This window comes from Mirounga angustirostris, unplaced genomic scaffold (assembly GCF_029215605.1).
Source record: "Mirounga angustirostris isolate CCGP_5_RB_7025 unplaced genomic scaffold, mMirAng1.0.hap1 SCAF_1, whole genome shotgun sequence".
NCBI lineage: Eukaryota > Metazoa > Chordata > Mammalia > Carnivora > Phocidae > Mirounga > Mirounga angustirostris.
This window is the reverse complement of record NW_026991709.1, coordinates 119386103-119402900: the sequence shown is the minus strand read 5'-3', so window position 1 is coordinate 119402900 and position 16798 is coordinate 119386103. Positions and strand designations below refer to the sequence as shown.

Here is a 16798-nt window from a genome sequence, read left to right as displayed (position 1 = left end):
AATACTGGCGCATACAAAATTGTTGGTCCCGTACTAGTTTTATACATTTGTATGTAGTATTAAAAACACTTGAGAGAAATGGAGACTATAGAACTATTCCAAAATAGTGAAAGGAGTTACCAAACCAAATTTTTATTCCATTATTCATGTTTTATAAATAGATACAATTTAAGCATCCCTTTGTGAGACATCTGGCTCTTTCTGTGGTGTTGAACAGTGAATTAGGAAATAAAATTTGAGTTAGCTAATTATCTGACATTATAGAAGGGAAAAGAACCTATGAGACCAAATTCTGCTTTGTAAACAATTTAGTAAAATTATTTTGCATTTTAGCTATACCTATATTGACTTTGAAAGCCAAGAAAAGGTTTATGATTGGTTCTGCACTGTATGTTAACTTAAAAAACAAATTATTTTTAAGTACACCACAGCGTTTTTCTTCCTGAAATAAACTTTACTCATATTAAATGTGCTGGTTCTATTCCACCTTTCTAAACACAGTGTGCTTAAAATAGTTAAGATCCTTAGACATTTCTGCATGTAAGTTTTCATTGAATTTAAGGGCCAATTGAATAAGTACAGTTTGATGTAAGTAGTTCTTTGAAGTATGTGTAGTGATCTTAAATGTTCACAAGCAATATATTAAAACCCCGTTTTGTATAGATGAAGCAATTTTCATAAATTCCTGTTATCAAGATTGCATTTCATGTGCTATTTTTCTGTAACAGTAGGAAGCTAGAAAGTAAAAGATAAGCACTAGTCTAGAAACAACTGTTCCAGAGATCTTAATTTACTAACTGGAATGAGCCATCTTAGGAGACCACCCTTCTGCACTGATAGTACATAGTACTTAAGTTTTAAAGTAAACTAGAACTACCTTCTACTCTGAGTTTCTCTCTCCAGTTCTATAAAAGTGAGAGGGAAGTTCCAATGTGTAACTTTTTGAACCTCTGAGTTTTTGTATGTGTTTAAATGGATGAGAAGTAGATCTGTCCTATTAACCTTAACAGAAACCTTACTTCTGTAATTCCATTATTATAACAGTATTAGTAAGTATATGTTCATATAAAGCATTCATAAAGGCAGACAACAGTCCTTATTGTTATATAGCCAACCTAAGATCAAATAGAGTAAATGCTGACCTTTAGGTAGAATCCACTTTTAATGTAGGAATTTGGACCTCAAGTAGCTATTGTAGAGTTTGCATGCTAAAAAGCCCTAGAACACACCAAATTTCTATATATTTGTCTGTAGAAATGGGTTTCTAAATTTATCTTAGAGTGTAGAGGGCGCCCCAGAGAATATTCTGAATATGTTGGGAGAGGAATTTATATATTACCAGATTTTGCTCTTAAAATAATTTTTTAGTTATGGTCAGAAGTTGAGAATGTAGATTGGAAATAAACTACAAATGTTCATGGTTGTATGTGTTTGTAAAATAAAAGTGTATAGCATACATCAATTAATAGTTTATACATTTTCTTTAATATAGATTTGTATGATTTTTAAAACCTTAAAGTTAATAGTGTATTCTTCATTTTTACCAGAGTTCATTTTAAACATGTTTGTTTAGGTTTTACTGCAATCACAGCGACCAACCCCATTTGGCTTATAAAGACTCGGTTACAGCTTGATGCAAGGTATGTTAATTCATTAAAACAAAATTAAAGTTGGTTCAACTAATTTTTTCCTGTAAATTTATATCTGTGAGATTTCAGAGCCATGTATCTAGCCATGTCTTTCCCCTCTTTTGCTGCTGATTTTGTTTATTTGTTTGGTTTTTGAAACTTGGGTCTACCATCAAAAGCAAAAGTGATATAATAGTTGGCAATATGAGACTTTCTAGGGGAGAAAGTATATTATGTGTTGTGTTTTTAAATAAAAGAAAATGAAAGAAAAAGAATATATATTAGCCTAGCCCAAGCAGTGATAATTTCACTATGTGAATGATTATAATTGGTCTCCCAACAGTTAAACAACCCATATGATCAAGTAGTCTAGATTAAATCTTGAAGGATCATTGCTCAAATTTATTAACCTATATACAGAGAGGCCTGGCATGGGATTTAGCTCTCATATATTCATAGACTTCATCTGTTATCAGTGACCACTTTATGGGAGCAAAAATCATTCATGTGATAAATGTATGTTGAGCAGATATACTGCTCAGTTCTAGAGCTATACCAAGAAACATGGGGACCAACTTTAAATGGAATAGTCAGCGATTTTTTTTTTTTTTTTTTTTTTTTTTGAGCCCATTTTAAGCAGAAGCAGTGGTCAGTGCAAACCTCATAGGTCTTAAGTTTAGGGCCTTCAGCGTGTTTGGGAACCGAGCAAAGTCCTGAAGCAGTACAGCTTAGAGTCTTGCCATCTTAATTCCTGTTGGCCTGTAGAATGGAGGATGGGGAAAAGGAAATACTGCTATCGAGAGACGATCCTATTGCTGTATAATAATAATAATAATACTTTTGAAATTTTTAGCCTTTTGGTCTGGAGTAGACTTGGAACAAATTTTCACTGTTATATTTTAGGGCTTGGGAACTAGTCTATACATCTCATAGACTATAAAACTGATCTAAGAAATCATTAACAATCATGCCTGTTTAAATATGTTTTCCGCATTCTGTCACGTTGAACTATATGCTATTTGGAGACTTGAAACATCTCTAATTCTTGTTTCATCCAGGATAATTGAAATGAAATCTTAAGTGTCGTGAAGCAAAACTCAAAGTTTACTTCTTAAAGCCAAAGATCTGAAAGGTAGTGGTAGTTAAAACAACCCAAAGGTTAGAGAAATGTGAAGATGCCAGTTGATATTATACTATTATAAACTACCAGGGTTATGCTTCAGTATGATGTAGGGTGGATCTGTGGGGGGTCCTGAGAAAAGTATGGCTTAAAACTCTATTATTTTTTCACCTACAATTGTAGCACAAGCCAACACAAGCTCTTAGGCTTGGGGTGATGGGGAATGGGGTGGGGTTGGTGTAGTAGTTTGAAGGTTGGTTTGAGGATGCTAATGTATAACCATGAAATCAAGAACAGGGCTGATGTGTTTGCATATTACCCTTTGGGACTTGTAGCATTTTAACTTCTCATGAGGAAGTCTCTGGCAGAAACTGATTACAATTGGTTTCATGGATCATTCAACAAAGAAAGTATTCATTCAGTGTCATTAGTTGAGGACAGTTATTAGTTCAAGACAATAATTAGTTCATAAAACTGGAGGAATTTGTGGGTTATCAGTTGGGTGTCTTAACTGTGTTTTTGTTATGTCAGAAACAGGTTGCATATAATTTATACATAGGTAAATTTTCTATTTCTTTCCCTGTAGGTAGCATTTAAACCCATTTCTTATAGATAAGGGTCTATTGGGAGAATCATAGTGTAAGGTAATATTTTTATAAACTCAGAATTACATACTTGTATAAGAGTAGATACACTGCCTATAAATAGCACTAAGGAAGTTTTACTGGGCACAGTGCTCAGTAATTATTTGGTAACTCTCGGGGTCCTCATTCACTGTTCACCATGATACTGACATGAAAGATAGGCCTGTTTGCCTTCAAAGGATCATTGGAAATTTGACTTAAATTTCCAGTCATTTTTTGGGAAGAGCTGAGTGGGTTTGGAAGAATCCCTCAAATGCACAAGTACTGGATTAAGTATACTCCTTGCTTTGTGATGTACTATCATCATTGGTGTCTCAATCACTCTTTTACGTTACGAACTGCAGAAGAAATCTTCTCAATTTAGAACTGGATTTAATGATTCAATGTAATGTGACAGCTTGTTTTTATCTTGAGCTGCAGTCACAATGTATTTGGACTATTTTGTTTCTTATCCCTACAATACAAACTTCAATGAGTGTATGAAACTGAAGATTTTTAATGTAGTGTATTTTGCATTAGTAAAATAAACTACTTACATGTTACCCATCTAATGTGACAAACTTAGGACAAAAGAATAGGAAGTCTAAAATGAGTGTTTTAAAATTCTGGTTTCACTTCTCCATGAGTTAAAGAGGATCATTCTATATTTAGAGTGGCATAGTTCCACTATATTTTACTGACTTTATTTTAAAAACCTGTACTACTTTGTAAATAACATTTTTCCTTTTTGCTTTTCAGGAACCGTGGGGAAAAGCGAATGGGCGCTTTTGAATGTATTCGTAAAGTGTATCAGACAGATGGACTTAGAGGATTTTATAGGGGCATGTCTGCGTCATATGCTGGCATATCAGAGACCGTTATCCATTTTGTTATTTATGAAAGTATTAAGCAAAAAATACTGGAATATAAGATTGCTTCTACAATGGAAAATGATGAAGAGTCTGTAAAAGAAGCGTCAGATTTTGTGGGAATGATGCTAGCTGCTGCCACCTCAAAAACTTGTGCCACAACTCTAGCTTATCCACATGGTAAGAGGAGGTGGGCTTCTGGGAGTAAAATTCCATTAATTTAGAAATACTATCCCACATCAGCCAATGGCCCATTTATTACAGCATTTATAATTTTTATTGAATTCTAGTAAAACAATACAGTTCTTAGGAGCTTATAATGGAATTAAATCTGTGTAAGTAACTGTTTTAATAGGTCAGTATATATTACAGTAGCATGATGAAGATTGAGCATGCACTCTGGACCATCACATTTTAGCCCAGAGTCCATCAGATTCCAGCCAGGTGATGTTTGGGCAAATTAAAAAAAAAAAGGTATGAATATAGATGGTGTACTAGATACTTTATATACATTATTGCTAATCTACAAAAAATTCCTGCAAAGTACTTACCTTCTCTATTTAAGTCTAAGTATGCTAGAACATAACCAGAATTTGTCTTCGTTTTCTTCATTTTCTAAGTTGCCAAAGGTCACACGTTTAGTCAGTGGAGGAGCCCAAATTTGAAATGGAGTCTGTAATCCCAAAGGATTATAAGTTGGCAAATAAGTATATATGAATGATTTATTTCCATCTTTAAGTTTTATAGTGTTAGCCTGTTTCATTAATAGATAACAAAATCACTTAAAAATTTGTGTGCAAGATGCTGAGGGTTTTTTTATAACTTTTGTTTTGCTTAAGTATAGCCTTTGATTTTGTTGTGTTGGGGGTTTGTTTTGCTTTGGATTTTTTTTTTTTTTTAAGATGTTATTTATTTGTCAGAGAGAGAGTGAGCACAAGCAGGGGGAACGGGAGGCAGAGGGAGAGGGAGAAGCAGGCTTCCCGCCGAGCAGGGAGCCCGATGCGGGACTCAATCCCAGGACCCTGGGATCATGACCTGAGCGGAAGGCAGACATTTAACTGACTGAGCCTCAGGGGTCTTTTTTTTTTTTTTAAGATTTTATTTTTTAAGTAATCTCTACACCCAACATGGGGCTTGAGATCAATAATTGCATGCTACTACGCCAACTGACCCATCCAGGCACCCCCGCTTTGGGTTTTTAATCTAAATGCTTCACTTTTGTTACACTGATTAACATTTACATTCATCCTTGTAAATCTGAGGCCCTGTGATTAAAGCTATATCAAGACAAATGAAACGGGTAGGAGGAAATGAGTATTTGCTCTAAAATGTAATTTATGAGTAAGACCAACTCTAACCAAGTTGGACTGTGAACTTACCTCTATTTCCTGAGGGAAGTTCCTAACTTCTTTCTTTAAGAGAAGTCAAAAGAGGACAATATGAGCAACATTGTTTAGGTCCTGGCTACAGTGGGATACCTAGAACTGTACCCTGCTAAGGGTAAGAGACAGCACCTTGTCCCCTCAAGTGAGATGATGTCTTTATACAAAGAGGTAGTTTATAAACAATATTTTGAATGGAATATATAACTGGCATGAGTTTTTAAGATAGGACACAAGAGATTTCAAATATTAACATTTGCAGTGAAAATAGTTCTAGTTCTAGGCCATTTCCCTCAGGCCCAGCAGGAGTAGTGTGTTGGAAAAACAGACTCTTCAGTAGAGAGCGCTGAATTCTTGTCCCAGCCTCTACCCCCAACTGACTAAAACCTCTCAGCAGTCCGATTTCCTCACCTTTCAAAACTAAGAAATAATGGACTAACCATAATCTTTTTATATCTCTTAAGAGCTCTAAAATTTTACGATTTTTGCTTAGTTGCTTCCCAAATGGGGCCTTTTAGCTAACAGCTAGTGTTTTGAACATTTTTAGGCTTATGTACATGAAATTTCATGTTGGTATCTGTGGACCATTGTGAATAGATTATTTATTCTATTTTCTCATTGTGGGGTCCACTTAAGAACTTTTATGTTTATTTCTCACCATATCTTTGTGTATTCATCTTTGATAACCACCTGCATTCCCTTTTCTGTTTCTTCACCTTTTCCTTACCACATGTATTTTCCCTTTTATCTATATCTAGTATACAACTGACACTTTTGTTTTATTCTTTAACCATTCAGGAACCTATGAAATTTTATAATTAGTATTTATTATTAGTGATTTTAGCCAGCTGTCTTAGAAATTTGGTGTTATTGTAATAAGACCAGTTTCAGCAAGTTACACATTAAAAACCACTCCCATATTTATTCTGAGCTTACACTTAAAGACTGGTAAATGGGATGTGCTCAGCATTAGGAGGGAATAAAGATATCACTAATGCTTTTAAAATGACTTTTTCTCCCCCCCAAACAGAAGTTGTAAGAACACGACTACGTGAAGAGGGAACAAAATATAGATCTTTTTTTCAGACACTGTCTTTGGTGGTTCAAGAAGAAGGTTATGGGTCTCTTTACCGTGGTCTAACAACTCATCTGGTGAGACAGATTCCAAACACAGCCATTATGATGGCCACCTACGAATTGGTGGTCTACCTTCTCAATGGATAGCAACTTCAAGCTGCTGTACTATGAAGAGGGAAGACCAAAAGATTACAGTGGACCATGCAGTTTTGAAGCCAGCATGGTGGACAGAAGAAAAAAGTTTGGGAACATGTAACTATGCCTAAGTGGAAGTTTGGTTGTAGGAATTAAGTAATCATAACCACATTACTTGGTCTTTTTCAGTAATGTGAAGGGAAAAAAAAAAACCTAGGCTGCCTCTAAGAAAAAAGCCTTTAGAAGCACTCCTGCCTCCAAATTGCCATTTTCTCTACCATGTCCACAGGACACAGTTGCATTTTGTTGATTTATGGCAGTCAGAGTATAGTGTGTGTTCCATGAGCACTTTTCCAGTCTTCTAAACAAAGCCATCCCTAATTGTATAAATATTATAACTATCCAAAGATAGTATTGACAGTCATAAATGTCTTACCTCTGGCATCTGTGTAATTCCTGTAAAATTGTAAAATAAGAATAAGTGAGATCCTTAGTATTATTTTCCCATTTCCTTGAGAGGATCTGGAATGTTTTAAAATTAATTATTTGGCATTAATAGTCACTAGTTTTGACAACTAATGAAATAATGTCTAAAGATCTTGCGTATTTTTAGCTTTAAAATGTTTTGGTTTCCACTGCTAACAAGTGCTTGATGTTGAGTATAATGTGGACACTTAAATTGTTGATTAACATATCAAGCTGAGTGGTAATAGTTTGGGACAGAAGAAACCATGAAATGTTGATTCTTGGCCATTTGAAAAACTTGAGCACGTCCTCATATCTTCTCTAACTTTACAATACATGAATGAATGGGGTTGTCTTGTCAATGATTTATGAGTTACAAACTTGAATTATCATCTGTCATACCTAGGTATCATTTTCTTAAAGTGGAAAGAATTCACCACTTCTGAATCTTTTTCTGTTTGCCTTTACATTAGAAATTTGAACCATTGAATTATTTCCAGAGGATCAGTATAGATTGCATTTATTTTGTAGAGAAAATGGTAATTTTCAGCTTTGCCGTAATAGGTTTCTTTTTTTAAGGTGACATTATAAATATCTGGGGCAGTATAAACATAGAAGAGGGGGCCCTCTGCTATCTGATTGAGCAGGTAGTGATCCTAATTGACCACAGTTTGTAAATGAACAAACTGCTTTTGACAAGAAATTTATGCTATCCTGTGATTTCTTGAATGGTAAATCATAGAAAGATTCAAGTTAATTCAGATTAAGTGTGCTAACAGGATATAGCTTTTACATTTTGCTGTTGAGTTCAACTGTACCTTTTAATACTTAAATGTATATATGTATGGCCCTTATGAAGATGTTTGCTGTAATTCTGTTAAGAGACTTTTGCTTATGGAAGTTGCTATACTGGTGTATAAAACATCTACAATTAAACTCCAGTGTGGTACTCATTTCAATATAGATGAACTGTACATTTTGTGCAATGGCTTTATTTTAAGAATGACTCTTTGTGAATGCACTTTGTGGCCTTTTTTTGGAGGAGGGGTGAGAGTAGAGAATTCCATGTTAAGATTGTTTTTTTTTTAAACATTGGTCATGTATTAGGCAGAAACCATGTTCAAAGCATTTTTCTGGGTTTTAGATATGGTGTTTTGGAGATCTTTAATAATATAAATGTTTTATGTATTCTGTGTACACTCTAATGCCCCTAACACAGAAAATTGTAGCACGTCATTGCAAGTTATCTCTGCTGTCACCAGTGAAACACAGTGCCCTCTTAAATTCCTTCACTTTCTTAACTCCTTATAATCAACAGTAACTGGATGTTTTTGAGGTGCTTCGATTGGAATTAAAAAATATTCCAATCTATTTGGAGACCAAAGGCAAATTTAGTTTCATTACCTTTGGGATTATTCGTACCTTTTATGGTGAATTTTAGCTTTGACATTTATTGTGAGAAGCCAAAAAAAAAAAATCTAGGGGTTTCTAACTTAAATCTGTAGAGCAAGTCTCATCTATAGTGTTTGCCTTTTCAGGTGCCACTTACACTGCCTAATACAATGCCATTTGCCTTGCAGAGATTCATGAACATACATTGTGTTGAATGTAGGACAGAGGTTCTCCCTAATGGTAATGATCTCACTACACCACAAATGACTAAGAATGATATGAAAACCAGCAGCTACAGAACATCTTATTATTTAGTGTTAGCAAATTCATAGTAAGTGTCCTTCAAGGATGAACATGTATTCTATTCTTGTTTGTATTTAGCAAATAAAACTTATGTTGACCTTTAGTGCATTATATTCAGCTTTTAAAAGTGAGTATTCTCTTTGTACTGGAAGAAAAGATCTTAGAGTCTTAGATTTTGTTTCTTTGTGCAACAACTGGAAAGGAGCAATGAAGCTTATTTTAATTTTTTTTTCCCAAAGCACAATCTGCCATAGTTTACTTTATGTGTGACAGAGATAATTTAAAAAAGAAAACTATAAAAGTTGTATATAAAGTTTGTCTCTGGAACATTTCTTTGGAGATTTTTTTAATTGATGCACATGTTTAAAAAGAAAAACGCATATTTAAAGGATTTAATTTTTTTTAAACTTTTGTTTTCATCTATTTTCTATCAGATGACTTTTTATTTCTAGTATAGAGATCAGCATTCTTCGGATTTGTCTGTACTTTTATTATAGAATTTTATCAGGAAATTGAATTGAACTTAAAGCAGTAGATACTGAAAGAGTATGCTCATAGAGCAGCAGATAGAACTTTGGTACCTGTGGCTCATAGACATTTCCTAAATTTAAAAGTCCAAATCTGAGAATTACCAACCCTGTGACTGTGGGGTGTAATACTGTGCTTTTGAATCCAGGGAAAAAAAAAAAAAAAAACTCTATCACCAAAGCTTTGTCTTAATTTTCATTATGTAATTTTGTGGAACCAACTTACTAGATGGGGCTCACAAGTAATTTATTTGTCACTTCAAAACCAGGATAGAATATTGTTAGATTATTTAATCCAGCCTTTTGTCTCCTAAAATCTTAATGCCCATTGTGGAATAGCGTTATTGTATTAGGACCAGGGTGTTAAAAATAATGAGTGTTTTACTCTTTTACTAGAGTATAAACATGTCAGCATTTTTAGATTTGTTTTAAGTCATGAAAAATACTGATTTGAACTTGAAGGATTTAAGTGCTGGAAATCAATCTATCCTTTTATTCTTCTAGCATTGTTCATGCCTGTCTTTTGTTGTTTACATACTCTTCTGCCCAGACTATTAGTACTGTAGGGACCCCTTTGGGGCTGATAAATATAATAGTTGAGCCTGTCTACTGATCATGACTTAAACATTCCTAAGAATAAAGGTATTTCTGAATGATTTAAATTAGAAGGAATTTTAATTATATGAAAATATTTCCTACAATGTGCAAACTTTCTGCCCACTCAAGTCTCTTCTCCATCATGCACTTATATTTCTTGTTAATCTATACACTGCTTTTTATGCTATTCCTTTTAGAAACTGAAAATTCTAGTTTCACTCAGTTTTTATGTTACTAAACATTTGAATGTGTACCCCTCATATGTGAACAGTTAAATTATGATCTATTAGTCACAGCTAAATAATCAAAAGAGTTGATATCTTTTGACCATTGATGTGAGGTTTGCTATTCTCACATTTTGTGTACATGGCTGTAAATTATGTGCATTTATTCTATTTGTTAACTAGCTGAATTTTATTTGAATTGTTAAAATTAAAAACTTTAAATATCCTTATGAAAATATGGGGGTTTTTTCTATAATGTATTCTAATATTTTGGTTTGGTGAGAATGTAACCACACTTTCTTAGGATTATGTGAAGAACAAAAGTGCATTGCCATTTTCAAGTTAAGTGTTTAGGCTCCGATCTGCTAGACATAGTGATATCTCTATAGGAAACAAAAGGTCAAGTTCTTTAATTCCCTCCTAGGTCAGTAAGATATTTCTGTTCTGCCATATATTCCACAGGTTTATTGAATTAGGTACCATACTTTCCATGTATCAAAACATCTAATTTGCAAAGAATATCTGAAAATTTTGAGCCTAAAGAGGTTGTAATGATTTTTTTTGACATTTTATTTTATCTTACATCATTAGTTTTTGATGTAGTGTTCAACGATTCATTAGTTGCGTATTACACCCAGTGCTCATCACCACACGTGCCCTCCTTAATACCCATCATGGTTACCCCATCTTCCCACCCCCCGGTTATAATGATTTTTTAACATCATGACTTCATGTTAGTTTTGGTTTTCGCCTTTCAGAAAGTTAAGAATATTAAAAGTTAAAGGGCTAGAAACTTGTTAGAATAACCAAATGAATCCACATACGGTAGGTTGAAACAATTGACACAGATGTAAGTGTTCTCTAGTACCTATCCATTTTACATTTTGTCTTGTTTTTTCACAAGTTGTAGCTACCATCAAACATCACCTAGTTTTGTAGGTGAGGAAACCAGGACCAATTTGTCCTGTCCCTTTTCTCAGACGTTAAACAAAGCTTTTGGACTACTTTCCACTGAAGACTGAAATAGTGGGTGAGGTGAGGACATTGGCAAAATAATCATTGAGGTTGGTATGACAAGCATATTCTACTGCTTACTGTCCCAAGTTTAAATTGGTATATGTGTGTTTATTACTGAGTATTACAAACCGTGATAGAGGGAATTTGTGAGTATGATTTCTTAAGGTTCAAGTATGACATCCACACAACTGATAAACTCAGGCAAGAAAACAAAGTGTAGTTAAATGATTTCCTTTATTTTCCTAATTTTTTTGCATTGCACAAACCAACTGTCTACCGTAATATATATGGAACCAGTTCAGTAATTTAAAGATTTTATTTGACAGAGACACAGCGAGAGAGGGAATACAAGCAGTGGGAGAGGGAGAAGCAGTCCTCCCGCCGAGCAGGGAGCCCGACGCGGGAGCCCGACGCATGGCTCCATCCCAGGACCTGGAATCATGACCTGAGCCGAAGGCAGCCGCTTAACGACTGAGCCACCCAGGCGCCCCACCAGTTCAGTAATTTAAATAGAGTGCTCTGTTTATACAGTGGTTTCATGTGGTTTTCCAACAGTCTATAGACAGGGTGAATAGACAAGTGGTATTTAGAGGGATATTAGTCACAGTGGGCTTTTTTTGACTTGGTGTTCTGAATCTTCTGTGTTTATTTACTACACTAGATTATTCAGCAGCCTTTGGGATGAACACTGGAATGAGTAACAAAACAAAATACGGTTTAGAGGGAAGATCTATGGGGATTCGCTCAGGGCGAAACATAGTGGGGGATTAATAAGAAATAGAACGAAGTATATGAATTGGAGCAGTAAACTGCTCTTGAAGCTGTTCTATATAGAGCCTTAGGTTACTTCTGAGGTCCAGAGGGAAGCACTGGATTTCCCTCTCCCCCTCACCAAAGCATCTTTGTAACAACAGAGCAAGTCAAACTGAACTAGGTTCAGTGTGTCTTAGGTGAGCCTCAGGGATGTCATGTTCTCTGGAAGTGTTAATGGTGATTGACTCTCTTAGAAAGATCTGGAAAGGTTGGCTGGAGAAAAATAGTATTTAAACCAAACTTTGAAACAAACTTGACAGGCTGATTTGGAGAGGGGCATTCCTTGTTGAAACAAAGATCAAAGTGTTCTAGTAGCCCATCAGGAGAAATAACCAATTTTCTTACATTTTCTCCTGGGACTTTACACAAAAAGTGTTTTGAGGGGTCCCTGGGTGGCTTAGTTGAGTGTCGGACTTGTGGTTTTGGCTTGAGTCATGATCCTCAGGGTCATGGGAATGAGACCCGAGGCAGGCTCCACTCTGGGTGTGGAGCCTGCTTGCGATTCACTCTCTTTTCCTCTCCCTCTCCACCTGCCCCTCCCCATGCTCATGCCTGTGTGTTCTCTCTCAATAAATACTGTTTTTTTTTAAAAAAAGTATCTTGACATTTTGAAACTAGTGGTAGACCTAGGATTCTAAGCCTAGCCTCATTCAAAGGAGCTCAACAAAATTGAGTGCTAGACTCCTGTTTTCTGTGTCCCAGTCTCACTTCCAAAGCACCTCGATTCCTTAAGTCTTTCATTGTCAAGGATAAAAGGCCCACTTTCATTCACTATTTCTGAATCTTACCTTTCAAGATTATCCAGTCAGATTGATCTCCATTGTATGAACTTACTCTGAGGTGTTTTAGTGGCCTAGGTTATTTGATCTGAATTTTCCTAAGTTATGTATTGATTGTTTCTTGTTGTCCCCGCCCCCATAAGAGCAACTGGATATCAGTATGAAAAGTGAGCCATTACCTCACCATACTCAAACAAATAATGAGTCTAAACGTAAAAATTAAAAATTGCAAACCTTCTGGGAAAAAAAGGAGTATCTGCAACCTTGAAGTAGGCAGGGATTGAGTCCACAAAAAGCACCAATCATTAAGAAAAAAACCCTCAAAATTAAAAACATTAAAGTAAAAATGCAGCCACAGACTGCAAGAAAATATTTACAATATATCTGACAGGATATGTAATAAAATATACACACAAACAGGCAATGACCTAAACGCTATTTTAAAAACAAGCGTATATAAAGATGCTTAACATGGTTAGTAGTGGGAGAGGGAGAAGCAAGCTCTCTCTGTGGAGCAGGGAGCCCGATGTGGGGCTTGATCCCAGGTTAGTAATACAAATTAGAACCACAAATAAGATAACACAATATAGCCAATATAATGACAAATAGACACAATACCAAGGATGTAGAAACAACTGGGACTCCTACATTTCTGTGGAGAATGTAAAATGGTACAGCTACTTTGGAAAGATGGAGTTTTTAAGAAAGTTTAAAACTATTTCTGTGCTACAACCCAAATTACTACTAGTGGGAAAGGAGGAGTGGGAATTTCCAAGAGAAAATCTCCACAAATGTTCATAGGGAAAATCAATTGTAAGTTCATGCAATGAAATACATAGTAAAAAAGCAAAATAGGAATTATTGAAACATGCAATAATGTAAATGAGTATTAAAGACATGTTAGATGAAAGAGGTCTGGCACAGAATAGTATACACTGTATTCCATTTATATGAAGGTCAAGAAAGGGCAAATGTAGCCAGCTTGATAGAAGTCAAATTAGTGTACCTAGAGTTGGAGAGGAGGAGTTGACTAGCAAGGGGCTTAGTGAAAGTTTCTGGAGTAGTGGGAAAGTTCAACATGTTGATCTGGGTAGGGTTAAGCAGGTGTGTACATAATGTGAAGATACATTATCTGTAGATATAAGATTTGCTCACTTTAAGCCTGTTTTTTAAAAATCTAATGCAAAGTAAAAAAAATGTTTGAACACTACATAATGAAACCCATGAAGGCTTGAGGTACTGGAATTATCAAAGTATAGTTCATAAAACAGTCATGCTTAGTATGTTTCAAGAAATAAAATGGAGGTTTTAAAAGTAAGTATCCGATTTTGGTATCAAGTAAGCAGGACCTCTGAGCTACTCACCTCCCTGACAACTGGATCTCAGAACGTGCTTTTTGAGGCATAGCTCACAAAAAGTTGAAGGGTTCCCCAAGGACTTCTCCCTTTCCCTCCCCCATGCCAAGCCCAAACCTAAACAATTAGAACTGAATCTGGATTAATCAGGGTGGGGACTGGTGCTGGGGCTTATATCTCCAAGAGCAATAATATCTGGGGTCCAGGCCTGAAGAGCAGGGGTGTCAGCAGACTGAGGTGCTCCCAGGATGGGTGAGGAGTACTCCCCTGGATACCAGTAGAAGCAGAATCAAATCTGGTGGGGGAAAACTCTCCAAGTTGGGCCTACAGACTCCTAGCATTGCTTAATGATTACCAAACACAAGACCTGCCACTGAGTGATTACAGAAACATGAAAAGAACAGATTTACACCATCAAGGACTTAAGAGAGAAAATGCAGAGTAGCTAGTATTTGTAATTACAAAGATGAGCATACAAAATGAAATAAGAAACAGATTTTAATAGTTGACCATAAAAATGAAAACTGTTGGGGCACCTGGGTGGCTCAGTGGTTAAGCGTCTGCCTTCAGCTCAGGTCATGATCCCAGAGTCCTGGGATTGAGCCCCACATCAGGCTCCCTGCTCCACGGAGAGAGCTTGCTTCTCCCTCTTCCACTCCCCCTGTTTGTGTTCCCCCTCTCTCTGTGTCTCTCTCTGTCAAATAAATAAAATCTTTAAAAAAGAAAAAAAAACTAGAGCAGTAGCTGCAGCTTTGGAAACATGGTGGAGCAAGAGCAAAGAAAAAAGATCCCATTGGTTCCAGAAAATCTGAAAAAGAAGAAGGCTTATCAGGCCCTGAAAGCCACTCAAGCAAAGCAGGCACTTTTGGAGAAGAAAGAGCAGAAGAAAGGAAAAGAGCTCAAGTTTAAGCGACTGGAATGGTTCTTACTTGATTCCTGGCAGCAGCAACGCGACAGGGTGCGCCTCAGATGACTAGAAGGGAGACCTCGTGGCTTGGAAATGCCAGATAAACATGCCTTGACCTTTGTTGTATGCATCCAAAAGATTAATGGGGTGAGTTCACTGGTGCAGAGGACCATTGCAAGGCTTCGCCTGAAGATTTTTAGTGGTGTCTTTTTCAGAGTGACCCCCCAGATCATAAAAACACTGCATATAGTGGAACCTTATGTGACCTGGGGACTTCCAAATCTGAAGTCTGTCCGGGAACTCATCTTGAAACGTGGCCAGGACAAGGTCAAGAATAAAACCATCCCTCTGACAGACAACACAGTGATTGAGGAGCACCTGGGGAAGTATGGTGTTATTTGCTTGGAAGACCTCATTCATGAAATTGCCTTTCCGGGGAAAAATTTCCAGGAATCTCTGCGTTCTTATATCCTTTCCATCTCTCAGTGGCCCGTCATGCTACCAAGAATAGAGTGGACTACCTCAAGGAGGTGGGTTTACCTGGCTATCGAGGGGATGCATCAATCAGCTCATTCCACAGCTGAATTAAACCCAGAATATCTGAAAGCTCAGTGCATTGGTGGCATGTGTTTTGTCTTTTGGAATTGTTTCCAGTATCTTCAAAGAAGATTATTTTCTGTTATATCTTCAGAAACTAGAGGGCGGGTCAAGGAAAAGATGATGATGCTCCTGGCAGGCACTTGTCCTTACAGCCCAGTTCCAGGGAAAAGTTCCAGTGTGTTTTCCACACTGGCTGCCACCACCACCTCTGAAGTCAGCAGAGGACTCCTGCCATGGACGAGGGAGTCCTGCTGTGTCACATCTATCCTGGAGTTTAATGTTGGTGAACAAATACCCAAGCATGAATACAAGATAGCAGTGGACCAAGCTCAGGGACATACTTGAACCTGGGGGTTCCTGGGGCCTTGTTTTGGAAGGAATTTGAAATACAGTTACAAAGAAGAACACAAAAACAGTGCTCAGTTGTCAAAAAAAAAGAAAACTATAGGCACTGAAATCAAGAACTCAATGGGTAAATAAAAAATAGACAAAATGTGGGGCGCCTGGGTGGCTCAGTCAGTTAAGTGTCTGCCTTCGGCTCAGGTCATGATCCCAGGGTCCTGGGATTGAGTCCGGCGTCAGGCTCCTTGCTCAAGGGGAGCCTGCTTCTCCCTCTCCCACTCCCCCTGTTTGTGTTCCCTCTCGCTGTCAAAATCTTTAAAAAAAAAAAAAAAAGACTAGATGTAACTGAAGTGATTTAAACTTGAACATCTATCTAAATTATCTACAGGACAGGAAAGGTAAAGAGAAGGACTATGCAAGATCAGTTGGGAGATAATGGAGGATGGAATGAGAATGTCTAATATATTTCATTATATTTAGTAATGAGCAGAATAGAGAAGAGGCAACATTTTAAAAGGTAATTGGAAAATTCCCAGAGTTGATAAACATGAATCCATAGCTCCACAAATCACAATGTATCCTTTAAAAAAAAAAAAAGATTTTATTTATTTATTTGACAGCACAAGTAGGCAGAGTGGCAGGG

At 36.5% G+C, this 16798-nt stretch overlaps 1 protein-coding gene and 1 pseudogene across 2 annotated transcripts in view; both read left to right on the top strand.

Moving 5' to 3' along the window:
• Positions 1-10568, top strand: part of SLC25A36 (solute carrier family 25 member 36) — a 38284-nt gene extending 27716 nt beyond the window's left edge. For both annotated transcript variants that reach the window (XM_064587106.1, XM_045903663.3), the window contains 3 exons: positions 1574-1640; positions 4131-4420; positions 6653-10568. In XM_064587106.1, the coding sequence (XP_064443176.1) occupies positions 1574-1640; positions 4131-4420; positions 6653-6846 (551 nt within the window). In that variant the 3' untranslated portion in view covers positions 6847-10568. The remainder of the gene's footprint in view (positions 1-1573; positions 1641-4130; positions 4421-6652) is intronic.
• Positions 10569-10697: 129 nt separating this feature from the next.
• LOC129045385 (large ribosomal subunit protein uL30-like) lies at positions 10698-16255 on the top strand (annotated as a pseudogene).
• Positions 16256-16798: the final 543 nt, after the last annotated feature.